General features: G+C 40.4%; 1 protein-coding gene and 1 long non-coding RNA gene across 4 annotated transcripts in view; one reads left to right on the top strand and one right to left on the bottom strand.

The window, feature by feature from the left end:
* ARID4A (AT-rich interaction domain 4A) overlaps positions 1–1,219 on the bottom strand; it is a 64,629-nt gene extending 63,410 nt beyond the window's left edge. For 2 of the 3 annotated variants that reach the window (XM_077768612.1, XM_077768628.1), the window contains exons 1-2: positions 1,058–1,219; positions 385–441 (exon numbers count right to left, since the gene is read on the bottom strand). In XM_077768612.1, coding sequence (XP_077624738.1) covers positions 385–390 — 6 coding nt within the window. In that variant the 5' untranslated portion in view covers positions 391–441; positions 1,058–1,219. Of the gene's footprint in view, positions 1–384; positions 442–1,053 lie in introns of all 3 variants that reach the window. The other variant, XM_077768619.1, reaches the window with a different exon arrangement.
* A 679-nt stretch (positions 1,220–1,898) lies between these two features.
* Positions 1,899–14,734, top strand: part of LOC144235173 (uncharacterized) — a 17,788-nt gene continuing 4,952 nt past the window's right edge. The window contains exons 1-2 of the long non-coding RNA XR_013336161.1: positions 1,899–2,982; positions 5,896–5,978. This is a non-coding gene — a long non-coding RNA (uncharacterized LOC144235173). The remainder of the gene's footprint in view (positions 2,983–5,895; positions 5,979–14,734) is intronic.

Below are 14,734 nucleotides of genomic sequence, written 5' to 3'. Positions count from 1 at the left end.
GCATTGAGGAAGAAAAAAATTTCAAAAAATCCCCCAAAGAACCAAAACAGGACAAAAGCTTTACTTCTGCAAAGGCTGTTGCCAACACAGGAAGTGTTTAAAAATACTAGCCCAATGGACAACAATGGAAAGGCTGCACCAGCCTTTCCAAAGTGCTAACTGCTTCAGAGAGGGGCCAGACTGACTGCATTAGACACAATGGTCATTTCTCACCCTTTCAACACGTCCTCATTTTCAGAAAGCGCCGCTTAAGAGAGGAATCAATTTCGAGTAGCAAAAAAAAAAAAAAAAAAAAAAAAAAAAAAAAATGACATTCCACAGCAGCAGCCTCACGACAAGCAGTGGCCAGGGCACGAGGTTCGGAGCAGCGTTGACTCCACTTACCTTCATTTTCACCGGCGATCTGTGGGGTTCCAGCTCAACGAGCTATCTTCTCCGTCGCTAGAACCATGGGGAGGGGAAAGACAGGCACAGAATCAGTCAACAGAGGGGAGCGACCCGAGGAAAGAAAGTAAACAAACGCCAGCGGGGAGGGGCAGAACCCTAACCAGCGGAGGGAGCCGATCCCCCGGAGGGCAGGCGGGACGCCGGAGCTGGGGGAGCGGCGAGAACCCCTCCGGCGCCAAAAGGNCGCCCAGCGGCAGCCGCCGCCTCCTCCCCGCGCCCGCCTCAACTTTTTGTACAGCCCAGAGTGGTACCTGCCCCAGGCTCCTCGGGTCCAGCCACGGACTGCACAGGAGAGGACGCGCCGCGGAGTTGGGGGCCGGCTCCCCCAAGCAGCCCGCTTCTCATCGCGCGGAAGCAAACTTAGCGGCGCGGCCAGCCCCACAGCCATTTTCCCGGGGAAGCAGCCGAGGGGGAGGCTGCGGCGGCGGTTCCTGCAGTTGCTGCCGCTGCTCCACGACCTGCCCCTTGCCCTGCGCCCGCCGCACCGCTTGCCCAGCACCCCCTCCCCACCTCCGAAGCTTCCAACTGCACCGGGACCCCGGGCAGCAGCACGAGCTGCTACTGCCGCTTCGTCCACTCAGTACCCCCCACTTCCCTTCTCCTCACCTACCAACTGCGGGTGAAGTGCGCGCTGTCAGCTTCCAAGTCCTCCGCCCCACTGACCCCCGGGGGCCCCCGTCCGGGCAGCACCACTCCCGGCCGCGGCGGCAGTCCCTGCGCCCGGTTCCCCACTCGCCCGATTTACTGCCACAATCCACCAAATAACAAGCTGTTGAGCAGACTCGCTTCTACACGAACTCCTATTGGCTGCTCGTGACGCCGAAGAGCTTTGGATTGGAGCTCGCTACCTGCCGTCCTCATTGGATGTAGCTATGAAACTTCACGGATTGGTGCGAAAAACAGCAGGTAGGACATCTTCCACTTATGATTGGCTGTCTCCGAAGGCTAACGTTACTGGAGAATTGGGTATTGAGTAAGCAGGTTCTGAAAAGTGATTGGTTGAGACGACTCCGGATGTGCATGACTGAGCACTGATTGGTAAATTGAGGGGTCAGGAAGAGCAGTTCGGCACGAGGATTGGCGGCGAAGTGTCCCATGGAAACCGAACCCGGAGCTGCGGCCAGGATTTGCACGGGGGCGGGGCAGGGTCTTTCCAAGGCGCCTGCGCTAAACTGGCTTCTCGGCGCCATTTTGTCTGAGCGGCGGTGGTCGCAGCTCTATCGCATTTTATGTTTTTGGCGAGACGACAGCCGGCTCTGTATCCTGTAGGTTCATTTTGGTGCGGCACCTATCCACCGTTCACTCTAGGACAGCACCTAGTGAAGGTCGGAGGAGTCGCGAAGCTGTCAAAAGGTCGGTTGGAAGCTGCGGCTGTCCGAGTGACTGGGGGATGGCGCAGCTTTAGCGGCACCGGCACCGGAAGTGGACGGGNCAGGGGGCGGGATGAAAGGGGGCGAGGCTTCCTCTCCCGCCGCGCGAGAGAAATGGGCGGAGGGGACGTGCACGTCTCTTTCACCAGGCTGGTCCTTGGCGCTCCGGTCGAGAGGTTTTCAGGATTCTCATCTCCGATCAGTTTTTCCTCCCTTCGGAAGTGCGTTTCGGGAACTTGTCATATTCTCTACCAAGTGCCAGCACGGTGGGCGCCTCGTTAATTAACACGGGGAAGGCGAGTTTCTTAGACCCATCTGCGTCGGGAGAGAGGTTTCCGCGCGCATCTCACGCGATCAGGCATTGAGGAAACTGCAGAGAGCAGCGGGTTGTCGAATCCACCCGCTGGCCCAGACCCTGCTACTCTAACCTTAGACAGGCGGCGTTGCCGCTTAGCACGAAGCCTCTGCTACTTTTTTGGAAGGCAAGAGTAGTGGTTTTGTAGCGACTGAAAACACTTTAAATAAGAAGACCTCCCTGGTAGGACTTTGTTCAGCGCAGCCATTGATTTTCTTCTGTTAGAATCTTTGTGTTCTGTTAAACAAAACACATTAAATGGAGCGTTAATTGACAAGTTGTTGTAAAGAATAAAATAAAAGGTGAAATACCGTCGATCATCTACGTTGACTACGTTTACTCAAACTCAATACCTAACTAAAATTTTTATTCGTTGCAGTGATTTTTCTCGAAATTCCTTATTAAGAAGATGGAGTGTAGCTGTTTGAGTGACCTAATCATAACTGGTCTGGATAGCTGTTTAAACTTATTCTCGTTAGGGGCGCCTGGGAGGTTAAGCCTCCGACTCTTCATTTCCGCTCAGGTCATGGTGTGTGTGTGTGTGTAATGGTGTGTGTGTGTCATGGTGTGTGTGTGTGTGTGTGTGTGTACCTTCCCTACTTGAGCTCGCTCTCTCCACAAATGAATAAAAGCAAACTAAAAAAAAATTAAACTTAAGTCTCCTAATACCCCTGTTTTGAACCTTATTGTTGTATTGCTGGGGATCCAGCCAAGAAAATGGTTGTATGATTTAATAATTTATTGTGGGTTTTTTTTGGCAGTTGGTCTGAAGAAAACAATCTCAGTTAAATATCCTAAAGTATTACTGAGGTAAGTTTTAATGTCTGTAAAAATCTTTAGAATTGTAGACTGTCTGGAAAAGCTTTACAGTCTAGTGCTGTACCAATAGAGCCATAAATCCAAAACGGAAGAATGGTGGTTGAAAGACGTTTGCTTTGACAGGGGTTCAAGTTAGCTTCCTGATGTGATATTATAGAATGAAATCTCAAATTTAGCACATATTTATGAATTTACCCATTTGTTTAGTTCCCATTTATGGATTTTAAGTATTTAATATTTTTATAGAATAATAGGAACATCTTCATGATTTTTTCCCCTATTTTAAAATTTAGAAGTGATTTTTTTTCCTTAAGAATATTATAAAACAATACTGCTGTACTTCCCAAGGGGTAATCACCTATAATTCAACTACCCAACTTAAAACTTGCTGTCTGATCCAAATAATGCATGTCAGTGGGCAGTTGGAAATTACTAGAAAGTCCAAAGAAGAAAAGACCAGTCTCTTCTATTTTTTCCACCAAAAGGCAGTTATAGTTTATGTTGCAGTTATGTGTAATACAGAGGGGTCTTTCTTTTTTTATCAGTTTTATTTTATAAAGTAAAGGTCACTTCAGTCGTGCTCATTTTGTCACTCATTTTTTTCTTAACAGAAAACACTAGGAACATGGGAAATATTTTGCCCATGAGGCACTTTTCATGGTTGCGTAGTCTTCTGTAGGATAGATGTACTATAATTTATATAATTTGGTGATATCTTAATTTTTCTATAATAACAGTGATAGCCTCGTGCATGTTTAAGAGAAGATTTTGCCAGAGAATTGATGTCTGTGGCTAAAATGTGTAGGCATCTAGATCTTTCTTTACATTCCTGGTTATTTGGAATAAATTCCTAGAAATGGAAATACAAGGCTAAAAGAATTCTACATTTAAGGCTTTGTATAGCTGCCCATCAGAAAGCTTTGTTTGCTTTTACTGTACTCACATTTTTTTGTTGTCCTTTTTCTTTTAATTTTATCCCCCATTTGTTTTGTTGTGGGGGTTTTTTTTTTCACTTTATTTTTTAATTTTCTCTATTGGGTGTCATTATTCAGTAGAATTAAAATTTTTTAAATCAGTTTAAGAATTTTTATGTTTACTTGGGGCGCCTGGGTGGCTCAGTCGGGTAGGCATCCAACTTCGGCTCAGGTCATGATCTCACGGTTTGCGGGTTTGAGCCTCACGATGGGCTCTCTGCTGACAGCCAGCTCAGAGTCGGGCGCCTGTTTCAGATTCTGTATCTACCTCTCTCTCTGACCCTCCCCTGTTCATGCTGTCTCTCAGAAATAAATAAAACATTAAAAAGAAAAAGAATGTTTATGGGACCTTACAAGTAATATTTAAAACTAACTTATTTTTCACTCTCAAATAGGTAGGCATTTGTATAGTTTAACATTTTGCTGCACAGAAGTGACATTTAGAGGATACTAAAAACTACTGTTTTTATGGTATAATTTTATGTTTCCTTGAAGCCTTCCTTAAAGTTTTCCATCTTTATGTGCATTCTCTTGGTGCTTTTGTACCCTCACCGTACTTTGTATGTCTCCCATCACATTTGTTTTGCAGTTCTTAGGCTGTTCCCCAGTTTGAGACTCCACTCCCAGCAAGAAGCAATTGAGGTTCTAATCACTGTTATGTTTTTCTACCTGATACATGATAGGTGCTCTGTCAGTATTTCTTATGAACCTGATGCGCTTTTGTAGAATATGTGAAATCAGTTTAGTGTTTTCTTTAACAGTAATACTCTTCTAAGAACTTGAAATGTCCCAAAGATTCTGTTTTAGCTTTCAGATTTTTTTTTAATGTTCCATATAGTTCTAATATTGAATTGATTTGTAATTGCTAATACAGTGTAGATTTATAGAGCCCTTTAAGAATCTTGAGGATTTTATAATTTCTTAATGGAAGGTGACCGTAGATGAATATTAACTGAATAGTCATTAAACCATCTCGTAGGTATTAATGAGGGAAAATTAATTATGATTGATTTGTTTTCTGTAACCATTGAATCCAAACTATTGGAATAATGTTTCCTATAAAAACAGAATCATGAAAATTTTTTTTTTTTAAGATTTTTATTTATTTCTAGGAGAGAGAGAGAAAGACAGCGTGAGCAGGGAGAGGGTCAGAGAGAGAGGGAGTCACAGACTGAAACAGGCTCCAGGCTCTGAGCTGGCAGTCAGCACAGAGCCCGACGCGGGGCTCGAACCCACTAACCGCGAGATCATGACCTAAGCGAAAGTCGGACGCTTAACCGACTAAGCTACCCAGGTGCCCCTAATCATGAAAATTTTTAATGGGGTTTCTGTGATGAAAAGCTATTTTGAAAGCATAATGTTTTATTTATTTAGTCAAAGCTTCAAATGAGGTTTTAACATTAGCTACTTGAGGTAGTATTTTACACTGAAATCCCCAGATTAGGGGCGCCTGGGTGGCTTAGTCGGTTAAGCGTCCGACTTTTGCTTGGGTCATGATCTCGCGGTTCGTGGGTTCGAGCCCCGCGTCCGGCTCTGTGCTGACTGCCAGCTCAGAGCCTGGAGCCTATTTCAGAGTCTGTATCTCCTTCTCTCTCTGACCCTCCCCTGCTCATGCTGTCTCTCTCTCTCTCCCTTAGAAATAAATAAAAATAATTTTAAAAAAATAGTTAAAAAAAAATCCCCAAATTAGAACATTTCCTATGGATTTGTTTACCCATTTATGTGGTTCGCGTTTCTGGATTTTTAATCACAGAACACTGTTAACATACGATTTTTTTGAGCCTGTATTAAAATAGGTGACAGAGATCTCATCAGCAAAATTGTTTAGAAGTGAAATTTTTGTTTCTTTGATTTTTAAGGAGATTATAAAATAGCCTATGTTCTGCAAACTGTGGCATACTCAAAACTAAAAGAAGTCTTTGTCTTTTAGAATAAACCTCATTTTGTGGGAAGATGAAGGAACATGTTCCAGTTTCAAAAGACTTGCATCTATTATTGAAATTTCTGTTTCTGGTATGCAGTTTTATTTACCTTTTATTTGGTAATTAAGAACAGTTGTTAATAGTTTATATATGTATGTTACGTATACGTGTATCCTGAAAAATGATAGAATTTGTTCCACCATACAGTTTCTATAAATGTCTTTGTTGAGAAGTAGAACAGATTGATTGCAGTGTTAACATATCTGCTCTCCTAATGGTTTGTTATTTTTTGGAAAATTATATATAAATTTGCTTATTTGTAACAAAGCTATCTTTGCAATCCCTGTGTGGTCTTTTGCCCTGTTGGTAGTCACTGCTGATTTTATGGCCGTGTGGAGGCATAGACTACTGGGTTTTTTTCAGCCATAGTTCAGACTAGAGTGATAGCTTATTTTAGGATTTGCATACAAGCTGATCTAGGGATCTGTTTATGTTCGTACATGGCAAGGATCTGTGCTAAAGGAGCTTACTATTAATAAAAGAAAGAACGTAAAGATTTAAATCATGGGTTGCAAGAATAATAGATTTATCAAAGTTCAGTATATAATGAGATTTAATTGTTTTTTAAAAGCCAAATTGTTATATAATGCAGAATGAAGTTTGTTTAGTTGATCATTGAAGGCTTTCAGGGATAGTGAGAGAGAATTTGTAAAATGAGAAGAAAGGAAGATCTCTGATTTTCTTAGTGGATAGAAAGTTGTGACTGAGAACGTAATTAGATAAAGTTATGTTTGGAGAAGTGAGTAAACCATTGTAGAGAGAACGAGTGACTAAAGATTGCATTGGGAAAATTGCATGAGGCCAACTTGTCAACATTTCTGGAATTAGCTTCACATCACTTATATGGGGTGCTTGTCCTCTATACAGGTTTGGGAACCTCTAGAGGGCTTTGAAAGCTGCGATGTGAGCAGAAAATAAAGGTCGTTTTGTTTTATTCTCAGATTCTAACAAATCACAGTGGAACTAAAACCCATCACTTTTAATCCCACCCTGATAACATTATTTTTTTTGTTTTGTTTTGTTTTTTTTACATTTATTTATTTTTGAGAGACAGAGTGAGACAGAACGTGAGCACTGGAGGGGCAGAGAGAGGGGGAGACAGAATCTGAAGCAGGCTCAAAGCTCTGAGCAAACATTCAGCATAGAGCCCAATGCAGGCGCTCAAACCCACAAACCATGAGATCATGACCTGAGCCGAAGTCAGACGCTCAACCAACTGAGCCTCCCAGCCGCCCCACATTAGTTGCTTTGCTTTGCTTTGCTTTGCTTTGTTTTTTTATGTTTATTTTGAGAGAGAGAGCAAGAAAGGGCAAGGGGGCTGGGCAGAGCGAGAGGAAATAGAATCCCAGGCAGGCTCTACACCAGTAGCACAGAACTGACACCAGGTTCAAATTCAGAAACCTTGAGATATGACCTTAGCCAAAGTCAGACACTTAACCAACTGAGCCACGCAGGCACCCCCCCCCGCACAACAGTAGATTTTTAAAATATTATTGTCTTTATGCATGTTTTTTCTTTATTTTATTTTTCTTTTTTCTTTTAACATTGTAGTAAGTATTCAGTATGACCACACAGTCCCTGTTATAATTTTGATGTGTAAGTAGTCTATCAAACTGCTTTATCTCCAGCTTCATTTTTGTATTTCTTGACCATTTAGGTTTCTGGCTTTTAAGTATTATGCTACATTTATCATCTGTGTGCATACAGTATTTTCAGTGTTTTGCACCGTTCTTTCAGGATTGATGGTCACCCTCCCCATGCATTACCCACTACCTGCATTGGGTAGTGTATAATTATAATCATTTTTGCTAATTTCATAAGTGCAAAATTTGTTGAGCACTCCTTTTCCTTGTATATTTTTGTTAACTAGTGAATTGGGACCTTTTTTTGTAATTTCACTTACTGATTCTTAGTAGTAGAGAGGTTCTCTCTTTAAGATCTCTATGTATGAGTCTTGGTTTTTTATTTTTTAATTCAGTGAGTTTTTAAGTAATATTTAGTGGCTACGAGATATTTTTCCTTATAGATTTCTTTTTAATTTTAGTTATTTTTGTGGCAAGTTTTTGAATAGGCACAGAGGGGTATAATGTACATAAAATGTACTATTGGGAGATCATTTGGAAACAGTGTCCAGTGTGACTGAAGAAATGACACAGGAATTGGAAGTAGGGAGAAAGTTAAGATACTGTTGGAGTACGTCTGCCTGCATGAAACTACAGGGGGGTTGGGGGGATAAGTGAGCAAGAGATTGTGAGGGGAAAAAAGACTTGACAGTATTTGATCTCTACTTTATTATAAGGAAGAAAACAAAACACTCAAGATTTTAAAGAACAGCAGATAGTTGATAACGTTAACAAATTTTGTAGGTTGGAAAAAGCCACTGATGAGTAAGGAAAATGAAATCAGTTTTAAACATGCTAGTTGGAGCTTGAAATGTCTGGTAAGCATTTATTCTTTTATCAAAGTGCCTATGAAGTCCCTAATTGGGACAAGGCATATGCCAGACCTTACATTGTTTTCTATATTTTGATTTCTAATTACATTCTTCTATTAGATTTTAGTGGTTTTGTTGAGTTTTTTTTCCTTTTTCCTTTTTTCTTAGTTTATTTGTTTTGAAAGAGCATGAGCTTGAGTGGGGTAGAGGTAGAGAGATGGGGAAAGAAAGATTCCCAAATAGGCTCCATGTTATCAGCATGGAGCCTGATGTTGGGCTCAAACTCACGAACTGTGAGATCGTGACCCCAACCAAAGTCAAGAGCCAGACACTTAACCACTGAGCCACCCAGGCACCCCATTAAGGCTTTCTTATTTCTGATTTTTAAAGTACAACTTAGCTGGCTCAGTTAGAAGAGCATGTGACTCTTAATCTTGGAGGGTTGAGTTTGAGCCACACATTGGGTGTAGAGAGTATTTAAGGAGAAGTCAGTTCTTCATTATTGAAAAAAATAGCTTTAAGGTAGCATCTTACAAAAATACATGTTTGCTTTAAAAATTATTTTAATGTTTATTCATTTGTTTTGAGAGAGATCTGGGGAGAGGGAGAGAGAATCCAGGCAGGTTCCATGCTGTCAGCACAGAGCCTGACTTGGGGCTCGATCTCACAAACTGAGATCATGACCTGAGCCGAAATCAAGAGTCAGTTACTTACCCAACTGAGCCACCCTGGCACCCATTAAATTGTTCAAATATATGGGGTGAAATATTTTTCCTTCCTCTTTTATCAGTGGACTAAATTTTGTGTGTTTTCTTTTAATTTTAACAAAATAGAGGTAACAGGTGTGTGGAACATAAATATTTAGCCAAGATTCTTTAAATACCTAAAATCTAAGTAAAGATGTTAATTATCTTGTTTTTGGAAACCACTTTTACTTCAACAAATGAAATTAAAGTGCTCAGTGTAAGGAAGGGTTTTTAACAATTAGAAATATCAAAACATGGACTAGGCTAATTTTTGAGTGTTCTTCAAGAGGAAGTTATTCTCCCTTGGTGTCCCTGCCCTTTGTTCTTAGGGCTTTAAGAAATGTTAAGTTATCTGCAACTTAGCAAGGAAAAAATTATTTTGTTTTAGAAAAAAGAAGCTTTTTTTTTTAAAGTAATAGTTCAGTATCAATCACAGTATTACATTTTTTCTCTTTTTCTTTCTGATTTGCCTTTTTAATCGGTCTTCATAGAACTTAATCCATTTGGGATAATATATGAGGTTATAAAATTTGAGCCACTTTGTTATATACATCAAGATTCTCTTAAGGGTGCTGGGTAGCTTAGTTGGGTTAAGCATCAGACCCTTGATTTTGTCTCCAGTCATGATCTCACGATCGTGTATTGGACTCCACTCTAAGAGCTCTATGCTGAGAGCAGGGAGCCTGCTTGGGATTCTCTCTCTGTCCCTCCCACACTCCCCCCTTAATAAAAATAAATAAAGTTAAAAATTTAAAAAGGCTATCTTTGGTCTCATTTACATAATTAGGTATTTAAAACTTTCCCATCATATTGCTAGCTTTGAGTTACAAGACAATCTTTTTACAGATGGAAGAAAAAGTAATACATTCAGAAACCTTTGTACATAAGTTTTTAGCATTTTTAATTTGTAATGAATGTGTGGTTTTATGTATGTTTTCATTGCTTTTTATTAATCCCTTAACTTTAGTATCTTTTATTTTTCAAAGATTAACTGTTTGGAGCTACTTACATAGGATTTAGGTCTATGTCCCCATTCGAGTGATAGCTTTTTTTTCTTTTTTTTTTTTTTAACAAATAGTTTATTGTCAAGTTGGTTTCCATATAACACCTGGTGCTCATCCCCACAGGTGCCCTGCTCTATGCCCATCTTCCCCCTCCCCCCCATGAGTCCTCTAGAATGATAGCTTTTAAAAGTAGTTTAAGGGGGAGCCTGAGTGGCTTAGTTGGTTAAGCGTCCGACTTTCGCTTAGGTCATGATCTCACGGTTCGTGGGTTCGAGCCCCACGTCGGGCTCTGTGCTGACTGCCAACTCAGAGCCTGGAGCCTGTTTCAGTCTGTGACTCCCTCTCTCTGACCCTCCCCTGCTCACACTGTCTCTCTCTCTCTCCCCTAGAAATAAATAAAACATTAAAAAAAAAAACATAAAAAAAGTAGTTTAGGGAGGGGCACCTGGATGGCTCAGTTGGTTAAGCATCCGACTTCAGCTCAGGTCATGATCTTGCGCAGTCCGTGAGTTCAAGCACCACATCGGACTCTGTGCTAACAGCTCAGAGCCTGGAGTCTGCTTCTGATTCTTTGTCTCACTCTCTCTGCCCCTCCCCCACTCATCCTCTGTCTCTCAGAAATGAGTAAATGTTTTTAAAAAATTAAAGTAGTTTAGGGATAGCAAAGAAGATACTTTCAGCATTAGAATGTGTAGGTGTGGCCAGGCGTTTTGTGAGAGGGGTTGTTTAGAGCACATTTCTTTTTTCTTTGTTTTTTTTTTTTAATTTTTTATTTTTTTTTTTAATGTTTTATTTATTTCTAGGGGAGAGAGAGAGAGACAGTGTGAGCAGGGGAGGGTCAGAGAGAGAGGGAGACTCAATCTGAAACAGACTCCAGTCTCTGAGCTAGCTCTCAGCACAGAGCCCGACGCGGGGCTCAAACCCTCGAACTGTGAGATCATGACCTGAGGCAAAGTCAGACACTTAACGACTGAGCCACCCAGGTGCCCCTAGAGCACATTTGTTAACTTCTGTGCCCCATCTGTATAATAGGGAGAATATGACTAGAGCTGCCCTGACAGTTTAGTATTAAATGAGTTAGTACATGTAAAGTGCTTAGAACAATGCCAGTATTTAGGAAGCCTTCAGATATTAGGTGATATTAGTATGTATAATGCTGTTACGTAGGATCTGTCGTTCCAGCAGCTTTTAAAACAGTACATTATGTTTCTACATAGAAGTAAAGCACCTTGACTCTTTGCCTCCCATTCTAGACCTTGCTGAATGTCATATCAGTCTCTCTCTAATTTGCTACAGTCACACTAAAACTGTCATGACTCCCTTAGGCAAACTCTGTTTTCCATGTTCTTTGTTTTTATTCTTATTTTCCCCACAATCTAGAATGTTCCCCTATCACCACATATTCAAACACTAATTTTTTTTAGAGAGAGAGAAAGAGTGCATGTGGCAGAGAGAATCCCAAGCAAGACCCATCCCATGCTCATCATGGAGCCCAACCAAGGGCTTGATCCCACGACCCTAGGATCATAACCTGAACTGCTAATCAAGAGTCATATGCTCAACCAATTTAGGCACCCGGGCACCCTACAAACACTACTTATTGAGTGAAATTTTCCTTGATACCTCTTTAGGTTATCTGCCCCTGTGAATTTCATGTATTTCCTCTTAATATGATTTCTGTTTTCTATATTACGTTTTAGCTTCTTATTCACTTACATGTTCTTCACTAAATTAGGACATCCTTGTAGACAGAGAACTCTACCTTATCCACCTTTGTAAGTTTAGAACCTGTCATAAGCATTGACACTTAGGAGGCACTCATTTATGTATGGAGTGGAAGTGTGTAAAACATACAGCAAGCTAAGAGGTGATACTTAATGGACAAATGCATGCCAGTAAAAATGTGCTTTGTCAGTGTTTGTACACTAGGAGCCTCTTGCCTGGTCAGTTTCTTAAAATGAGATCACTTGAGGTTTTAGGAATTGAGTCAGATTCAGTGTAGGGAGCAGAGCACTGTTGGGATTATCCACAGGTCAAGAATCTTCACTGGAATGTTTTCATGCCAGTTTTTAAAAGGTAGTATATCTAATTAACCACCAGAGGGACTGGGGTGGTGGTGTTGTTGCTGCTACTGCTGTTGTTGATTTTTCATAGATGTGCCCACCCACCAATCTTCCCGTGGTCCAAATTTATGAAAAGTTTGGCCAGGACCAGGAGTACATCTGCTGCCAATAACAATGTACAAACCACCTGGCTCAATCAGTCATCTCACTTTACAAATACATTTTTCTTATCACCATTATGCCCCTGGGCATGAAAGTAGGAGTAATCAGAGAATAGAAGTTGGTGAGGTATTTCAGAAGGACACTGATCTTTGGTTACTGTAATGTTGATAGGGTCTTGGCCTCTAGCTTTAGAAGAAATGGGAATGGTGGGAAATGAGGTAAGTTAAAATATCAGGCTCATATCAGGCATTCATGAAGCTAAAGTGGCAATTATGTTACTCTTAGCTCAAAAATTCTCAGAATTCCTGCAATAGTTCAGTGGAATGTTGGATTGAATAAGCATCTTAATATAAGAACATTCTATTTGAAAACTGTATATTCTGTGTTCTAATCATAAGCATGTTCTCATTGGTTGTGACCTGGGATAGATTACTCTGCATGAGTGTCTGCTTTTAGAGATACAGCGCACGGGGCTAGGTATTTACAGCTCTTCGTATACTTAAATCCAGCACCATATTTTTCAAATAAGAATTCCTAAGCACACTTCTAGTATCTGTGTCTGAAAGGAAAACTGATTGATATTTAACAACCCATGAGGCATTGACTCAATACTTTTAGCACTTCAGGAAGTTGCTGCTATTCCTATCCCACAGGATCATATTCTGACAAAGCTTTAATGTCCTACTTACTGTTTTAGTTAACAGGTATTCTAATTGCTTTCATTGGTAAAACAGGTATTTGAAATAATAGCTAAGGAAGATCACTGATTAATGTCATTATAGTGAAGTTTCTATTTTGTGTGTGTATATGTACTGCCCACACACAAAACAAAGTACAGTGCACTCCAATATTTTCTCTTGTACGTTTTTTTAAAGTCTGTTAGTACTGACAAAATTGATTCCACGACTTACTGTGGATCTCAGCCTGCTTTTTGGGTGGGAAGAATGGACTAGATAATAATCCCTTATATCATGTGTTAAACTGTTACTATGCCCTTTGATACACTGCTGTACTCTTTAAGTGTGATAGCTTCAAAGTTAAGGTACAAGTTGTTACCTGGAAATGCTTCTAGTTGAACAACAGTGGAATTGGGGTGGGGTGGGGANTATGGGGGTGGGGGGGGAGTTGGTTTCATTTTCTTTTTGCTGGGTAATAGTATGTTTGGTAGTGTGGTCTTGAGTCTGCTTAACTTAATGGCCCATTTAGGGATTTGTATTTATTTGTATTTAGGGCTACCTTAAATCCTATGGAAACATAAAAATTTCTTCTCCCAAGTTGGTTCCCTCAAACTAAACAAGCTTTTTTTTTTAAATATTTCTGTTTCTTCATTTTATGTGCAGTCCTAAAACTGCCTCCAGTGTTTGTATAATTTTGGTGGCTTAGATCTTGGTCAGACAGCACATGGAGGGGGTTTTTTGTATGAGAGAACATAACAAAAATAAAAGCCATCTTCTCATTTCTTAATCCTTTATGTACTGTGTGATACTGTCTTTAGGACCTCTAAATTGCCAAGGGAACTTTGGTAACCAAGGCAAATTTTTGTCTGTTTTCTTCTCAAATGTGAAGTTCTGCATTTTATTACATAGTCAGGAGAAACTAGTCTGTTACCAGTAAGTAGGTAAGCCACAGAGCTTGCTCCTATACACTGCCACGTACTTCCTGTTTTGTCAGATTTCCATTTAGGGAAAAGAATGGATTTAAAGTAGTCAAGTCTCAGTTTATGTTTAAAGCGACTGTCCTGAATTTTTAGTTTGGAAGCTGTGCAAATACCTAGATGGGGGATGGGGGTGGCACATCATATCTACAAGTGAAGTCATATGTCAGAAAGCTTCATTTGGCTTCATGTCCTGAAACAGGGTTACCAGGAAGGAAAAGAAACTTTCTGTTGTCAGAAATAATTAGCGCATGACTTGCCAACATTGTGGCTGCCTTTAGGCTTTCCATGTCAAATGTGTTTCAGTTACTGAATGAATCATTATATTGCCTGTGAAGGAAGGATCTATGTTCTAGTAGACTTTTCCTCTAGAAACACGTAAAAACTTCATTCAGCCACACATTTACTCCTCTTTCAGTAGGGACAGGTTAAAAGTCAAATGGTGATTCAAATAGAAATTGGCTGCATTGTGAATATTGAATATGTTTGGGGGGAGTTACTTTTTTTGCAACTAAAATAGTAAGTAGAACATTTAGTTATACATTATGAATTACCTCTTTTTTATCTTATGAACTTTTAATTGGGTGTTAATAGAATGTATTAGTGGAACATATATTCATTGTAAACCTGAATCCCCTCCTATCGCTGGTAAGGGAATCTTGTATTAAGGTTTTTTTGCAGTGTTGGGACCAAGTTCCTTTTAATTTTTTTTTTTTTTTTTTGT

Source organism: Crocuta crocuta, unplaced genomic scaffold (assembly GCF_008692635.1).
Source record: "Crocuta crocuta isolate KB4526 unplaced genomic scaffold, BGI_CrCroc_1.0 scaffold10, whole genome shotgun sequence".
Classification (NCBI taxonomy): domain Eukaryota; kingdom Metazoa; phylum Chordata; class Mammalia; order Carnivora; family Hyaenidae; genus Crocuta; species Crocuta crocuta.
Note: the sequence above shows the minus strand (reverse complement) of the source record. Positions and strands in the feature narration are given on the sequence as shown.